The sequence below is a fragment of the Dipodomys ordii genome, unplaced genomic scaffold, assembly GCF_000151885.1.
Source record: "Dipodomys ordii isolate 6190 unplaced genomic scaffold, Dord_2.0 Scaffold52, whole genome shotgun sequence".
NCBI lineage: Eukaryota > Metazoa > Chordata > Mammalia > Rodentia > Heteromyidae > Dipodomys > Dipodomys ordii.
The window spans coordinates 12,728,242-12,735,750 of NW_012267268.1; the positions used below are offsets into that span (position 1 = coordinate 12,728,242).

The 7,509-nt window shown below is 43.2% G+C and overlaps 1 protein-coding gene across 1 annotated transcript; it reads left to right on the forward strand.

Annotated features, from left to right (window-relative positions):
- Positions 1-1,835: 1,835 nt before the first annotated feature.
- Positions 1,836-2,894, forward strand: Gpr148 (G protein-coupled receptor 148). Its single transcript, XM_013020677.1, has one exon. The coding sequence runs from the start codon at positions 1,836-1,838 to the stop codon at positions 2,892-2,894; it is 1,059 nt and encodes a 352-aa protein (XP_012876131.1).
- Positions 2,895-7,509: the final 4,615 nt, after the last annotated feature.

Consider the following 7,509-nt stretch of genomic DNA (forward strand, 5'->3'; position numbering starts at 1 on the left):
GCCAACATGCCAGGAATAGTGCGGGATTCTGGGCTGAAGGTCTAAGGGGGGATAAGTTGTCTAGTAAGCCAATTCTGTAGCGATAACATGCACACCATGGTCAGAGAGGACCCAGCACTTCAGAGGGTGTTGAAGACAGGGGAGCTGACATCTATGGAGCATTTATATCAGACTATGCACTGCTACCAGCTTCATTCTATGAGAACTAAAGTTGATATCCAAGTAGAGAGTTGAATGGTGGTTATCAGAGCCCAAGAAGAGTTTGGAGAAGAGAAGGATGGAGAGGGGATGATGAATAGATATGAGTACAATTAGATAGGGAATGTTTTTAATATTCTACAGCATTATAGGATAGTAACTGTGGTTGAAAACATTAAATTTAATATTTCAATTTTAAATGTTGAGCTTTCCTAGCACAAAGAAATCACAAACGTTTGAGGTAATGGATGTACCAAATTCTCATACCTGATCTCTATACCTTGCATACATGTACTGATCTTCCATATTATAAACCATAAATGTGTATATTTACCATTTGTCAATTGGAAATATACTAGTTAAAGTACCTCTGGATGTTTGTAATGTCCCCGTGAGGCCTGTAGTGACAGCATTTATGTCTGACAAATGAGGGAACCAGCATAGAGAGGCAGCAATGCTTCACAAGGCACTATGCCTGCTCACTTAAGCCTGAGCCCTGCACACTTCCAGCCAGGCAGCCACAGACTGCACCTGAATGTAGCTTACTGTCTACACTGTCTATCTGTTGGTTATACTGCCCAGCAGCCTGCCTCCACTTAACTCTTCTTATCTCCCTCCTCTCCCTACCAGACCCTATGAGGTCCTTGCCTACCAGGCCTACTTTCCTAGTGGCAAAAAGAAATTAATACCATAGAAAACACGCAGGTGTTGGTGGCTCACACCTGTAATCCCAGTTACCTGGGAAGTTGAGATGTGGATCACAGTTTTAAGCCAGCCTAGCAAAAAGGCTTTTTGTGACCCCTTTTCAACAGGAAAAACAAAAGAAAACCCAAGGCCTGGTGTTGTGCAACTACCATTGCAGCCATGATGGAAAACATGAAACAGGAGAGGAGAAGTGTTATCTATTAGCTTGGGCAAAAACCAAACCTCTATCTCAAGAACAACCAGAATGAAAAGGGCTGGAGGCTGGTCTCAAGTGGTACAGCACCTGCCTAGGAAAGGTAAAGCAAGGCATCAGCTGAGATTCTGTGGCCAGTGTACCTCCAGATGGAGGCCTGTGTAGAAGGGGAGTGGGAGAAACAGGTGCTCGTGCACATAACCCTCCCACACATGCGCAAAACATCCAGGAGTCTCTGGGCAAGAATGTAAATGACTCCAGGCTCCGGTGGCTGGCCTTCTTTCCAGAGTCCCCAGCAGGCCAGTTGTCTGGTGCTCCCCCCCAGCAGCTCAGTTACCAGGTGCATCCACAGGTGTGCCCCCAGCAGGCCAGTTACCAGGTGTGCCCCCCAACACAGCAATCCTAGTTCCCTTCCATGGGGCAGCCCAGATCCCAGTCCATATAGCAAGCACTCATTGTACATTGACTGCAGGCTAATCACACAGCCGTGGAGGACATCAGCAAGGCCTTGACATCCCCTATGCCTGTGTGAAAGACTTACCACCACACATACCCCTACCCTGCAGTTGCAGAGTGAACCTGGTAGGAGCTACATTTTAAACCATTGTTCTTATCTTGAAGGCCTGCTCTAGACCAGCACCTGTGCAGAGAAGCAGCGCAGAGCCCGAGGGACAGAGCAGCACTCTGGTTGGCACAGGACCATCACTTTGAACACAGCTGGCTGTGGCTTCCAGGGAGCATGAGGGATGAGCTGGCACCCTGTCCACTGGCTACTACAGCCTGGCAAGCTCCTGTTCCACAAATCGGCAAGATACTCTGCATGTCCCAGACAGCCAGAAATGTGTCCCAGGATTTGAGGGACCTTGGGGTGCCTACATCTGTGCTGCGCTGGTTCCTGCTCCCCTCCAGCCTGCTGGCTGCAGCCACATTTGCCCTGAGCCCCCTGCTGCTGGTGGCCATCCTAAGGAACCAGCGGCTGCGGCACCAGCCCCACTACCTGCTGCTGGCCAATATCCTGCTGTCAGACCTAGTCTATGTCCTGTTCCACATGTTCATCTCCTCCAGCAGCCTGGGTGGCTGGGAGCTGGGCCGCATCGTCTGCGGTATTCTCCGGGATGGCATCTTCACGGCCTGCACCAGCACCATCCTGTCCTTCACAGCCGTCGTACTGCACACCTATCTGGCTGTCACCCATCCCCTGCGCTACCTCTCCTTCATATCTGGCAGGGCTGCCCGGAAGACAGTGGCTCTCATCTGGCTGGTGGCCTGTTTCTTTCCCACTTTTCTCCTTTGGCTTGGGAAGCAGCAGGCCACCAAGCTGGAGGTGCAAGGGGCTGTCTGCATCCTACCACTGGGCCTGGGCACAGAGCAGAGCCATGGGGCCTTGGTGGCTGCCACTCACACCTGCATCCTTTGTGTTCTCTTTCTCTGTGCAGCACTTGTCACCTACTGCTTCTGGAGGATTTATGCAGAGGCCAGGCCCTCGGGCAGCTGCATGCAGGGCTGTTCTCGAGCCCGGGGCACCCTGCTGATCCACATGGTGCTGATCACATTGTACGTAGGCACAGGGGTGCTGTTCTGTATGGATGTCATGCTGAACAAGTACCATCTCATCACTACCAGCACGTACGTGTGGCTGCTGGCAGCCAACAGCCACTTGCTCATGATGCTTCCCCGAGCCCTGCTGCCATACCTGTACATGCTACGCTACCGCCAGCTGCTGGGGGTGGTACGTGGCCACTTCTCACCCCGCAGGCGTGGGGACATCTATACCATCTCCCACCACCTGGAAGGTTGAGTGGCAGGCTACATGTGGAATGCAGTGCAGACTTCACAGACAACATTGATCAACTAGACATAAAGCCTAACAAAAGGGGGCAGCAAGGGAGCCTACCTGCCTGGACACTCACTTCAAGCCAGAAGGAAGACATTGCCTTGAAGATTCTTGAGTAGACTTTATCGTTCAGGCGAGTGTTGAGTGAGATTTTAAACTATTTTAGTGGTCACAAAAATCTCTTGTTATTGGTGTGGGTCTCCTGGAGGATCTGAATTTCAACTCAGAATTCACAGGACAACAAGCCCCAAGCAAGGAGCATATAGAGTGACTCAAAACTCACAATCTGCACAGAGAAGTCAGCCACGGTGTAGAAAAGAGCAAACACGAAGGACAAGACCACATTTCACACTGCATGGAATTCCTTGGATCTCAGATGTTAAGTTAATATAATAGAGCTCAGCATGAAAAAGTGATACTAAAATAGATAGAGAATGCAACATACTGAAAAGGAACCTAGCAGCTGGGAGCTGGTGGCTCACACCTGTAATCCTATCTACTCAAGAGGCTGAGATCTGAGGATCATAGTTCGAAGCCAGCCCAGGCAGAAAAGTCTGTGAGACTCTTATCTCCAATAAACTGCTCAGAATAAAGCCAGAAGGGGTGCTGTGGCTTAAGTGGTAGAATGCTAGCCTTGAACACAGAGGCTCAAGGACAGCACCCTGACCCAGAAGTCCAAGAACTGGCAAAAAGAAAAAAAGAAGTGACCTAGAAGATTTGGAAAATATTCAAATAGAACTTAAGTAAGTATAAGAAGTATAATAACGGCAATTATAAATAAGTTGGACTAAATATGGATTGATAGAATATTAGACACAAGCGGAGAAGTATAATAATGGCAATTATAAATAAGTTGGACTAAATATAGATTAATAGAATATTAGACACAGAGAGAATTTGCAAATTGTGATCTGATGAATTCTTGAAAATGCAGCCAGAAGGACAGAGAGGTGAACAATGTAAAAGAAGGACTAAGAAATAGTGAATGAAAAAAATGTAATACACACCTAATTTGGAAACATAATAAAGAAAATATTGAGAAGAAGAGAATATGAAGGATATTGGGTATTGGAATCTTGAAAGAGACAACAGCTATTAATTTTTTGAGAATTGTTGGAAATCATAAAACAACAGATCCAAGAAATTGAACTAGTTGCAAATAAGATAAATGACAAAAAATGTACCATAGGTACACTGTGTAAAACTAAAGAAAAGCAAAAACAAGCAAGACATCTATGGCAGGCAGGTATAAAAGATAAAGGATTCCCATCATCAGATGTCTGAGGTATGAGGGTTGTGAGTTTAGGGCCAGCTTTGGCTACATAGAGAGACCCCACTTAGGTTAAAAAAAAAGAAAAGACAAAGCCTATCCATTAATCCGACAGTAACTTCCTAAAAACACTGGGAGCCTGACACAATGGGAAAAATGCCATCCATACACTAAGAGAAAACAATTACTGACCTAGAACATTCCATACAGAAAACAATTTTTCTTAGTTACAAAAAAAGCTTCCAAGGCAATATTCCTAAAAATACATGCTTGGGATGGCTTCTAACTGCAATTCTCAGATCTCATCCTCCTGTGTAGCTAGTATTAAAGACCTGCACCTGGCAAATACACATTATTATGGAAATTGGTAGTATGCTACCCCATAAAGCATATTTAAGTTTCAAAAATTGATTCCCATATCAATCATTGGATCCAATTAGGTTACCAAAAAACCCAAAAAAGATAATTACATAAAACATATTCTAAAATTTAAAAATAACATTTTGTGTCACACATAGGTCAAATACTAGTTAATAAGGGAAATCAGATAATATTCAGAATTGAATATTAATGAGTTATATATCACAATGTGCGCTTTGTAGCCAGCAGAATTTAGAGGAAATGCAATTTATTGTTCACATGTGTTCTATACAAGAGGGAAAAATGCCCTTAAATACAAAAGAATATGACATAAATGAAGGTACTAGGAAATGAGCCTTGATGTGTATTAGTTAACTATTAGTTAGCTCATATGAACGTGGTAGATGTGATGAAGTTATGCATCCTATATGAACTCAGTAAGGAAGAGTTGGTATAAGCTACCTGAGTTGGTCCAGAACAATGACAATGACCTTGGGAGGAAAAGAGAAGGAGTCAAGTGTTTATGTGTGTGTGTGAGAGAGAAAAAGAGAGGGTTGACAGCCTCCATGCAGTGAAAATACCAGGCAAACAAACTCTCCTCTGGCCGCATGCTTAGATAACTCAGGAAAACCCGTCTTTTACTTCTGATCTTCAGAGCTATGTTATAATACATTTCTGTTATCTTAAGCTACTAAAGTCTTGCTAATTTGTTATAGAAGCAAGACACAAATCCGGTGAGCTTTCTTTGGCTGCTTCCCCAGCTCCCTTGGAGTCACTTGGACCAGTGGTCAACCTGCTACCACTTCTATACCCAGCAGCAAGTTTCCAAGAGAACAGAGCTATGGGGCTAATTTTTTTTTTGCTGCATTTGGCACAGCATGGGGCTCAAGAGGTAAATGACAAATTCTGTTTCTTAATGACATCCAGAATCAAACTGTGAGGGACAAAGATACAGGGAAGGGAAATGCTAAGCCTATTATAACAATGTATGGTCACGCTAGAAAACATTAAGGTTGAAAATGCCCTTACCTCAGTGGTTATATTCTATACATATTAACTCTTGTTCATGCACTCCATGTATATAGTAGCACCTCTAAGAATGAGCACTGAAATGACCACCAGAAAGAGAATGGGAAGCCAGGCGCTAGCGTCCTGTCATCCTAACCACTCAGGAGGCTGAGATCTAACGATCACATTTCGAAGCCAGTCTGGGCAGCACAGTCCATGAGACTCATCTCCAATTAAATATAAAAAATCTGGAAGTGGACTAAGTTGGTAGAGGGCTAATCTTGAGCAAAAAGCTAAGGGACATTGCCCAGTCTAAGCCCCAGTACTGTCATAGAAAGAGGGGGTTGGAGGGGAAATGAGAGAGAGAGAGAGAGAGGAATGAGCAGATGCATTTTAGAATATGCATGTAATTGAGATAGTATGCAATATTTAAAAATTAATAAAGAATTGTGCACATCAATATGGATAAATCTCACAAGTATGTCTCACAAGTATGTTTAGAGAAAAGGCAACTATAAGTCTTTGGTTTGTGGTGATTAAATCTGAGTTACAGTAACTTTCCAAAACTACTGTAAAATAGTAAAACTATTTTTAGAGTAATAAATTGGGTATATAAAAGTGAAAAAAAGAAAAGGCAAGTCACAGAAGAATACATGCTTTCTGCTTTCATTCATATAAAATGCAAAGAAACTAGGAGATTAAACATATGTTTGGTTAAAAAAAAGATTCATATGTTATACAGTGGATGATATGGATGGGGAGTGTCCTCCCCCAAATTCTGCAGTAAAGCCTTAAAAGCCTCTTGTGACAGATAAGCATCTGAGAGGTAATTAAAGTTAATTAAGGCAATAAGATGGGGTCCAAATTTTTTTTGTGACCTTCTAAGAGGCAAAATAGAATGGAGTCCTCTACTATGTAAGAACATACAGAGAAGACAGGCCTCAAAGTAACTCACTTACTCAACTGCAGGTAGATTGACTGCCAGCCTCCAGATCTGGAAGACAGTTTAAGCTGCTTAGTCATCAGTATTTTGTTATGGCTGCTTGAGCTAATTCATATAGTAGAGAAAGAGCAATAAGAAAAAATATATAAAATGCGATCAGGTGCTGGTGGCTCATGCCTGTAATTCTAGCTACTCAGGAGGCTGAGATCTAAGGATTGAGATTCAAAGCCAGCCCAGGCAGAAAGTCCATGAGACTCTTATCTTCAATTAACACCCAGAAAGCTGAAAATGATGCTATGGTTCAAATATATCCACCGACTCAGAGAAACAGGGCAAGAAGTCTTTATTAGCCATGCTGCAGCTGTTCCCTACTTATCCGTAGTGAAGCATAGCAGAAAGGCTCTCAGAGTGTGGCTTATATAGGAAAGAGGCCATGCACTGGTGGCAGTATACATGATAGAGCCACACATAGGTGGCAATGTACAGAAACAGAAACAGTCAATAATCACAAATAGCAATTTTCAGGAAATAAGGCAGTAAGTGGGAAGCAAAGACCACATTCTAGATTTTTCCTTTGTTAGGGGTTTAACTGATGTTTACCAAAACACATCCCATGCTTCCTAATTACAAAATACATTTCAAACACATTTCACACATCCTAAACTTCTAGTTTACTAAAACACATTTCACACATTCTAAGCTTCTTGTTTGCCAAATCTAAGGCCAAACCACCTTCCAGGTTTCTGGGCTTTTCCTGAACTTTGCTGTTATTTACCACATTCCAGTAAGTTGATGTTTAACTTGTTTAACCTGGAGTTTCTTTCTACAAAGAAGTTCTACCTTAAATGCTTTGTCCTATTTCTGATAATAATTTTGTTCTGTCTGATTTCACATTTTACAGTAGAGCTCTAGCCTTGAGCACAACCCTCAGGGACAGCCCTGAGTTCAAGCCCCATGGCAGACCAGGAAAAAATAGGTGTGTATATATATATATATAT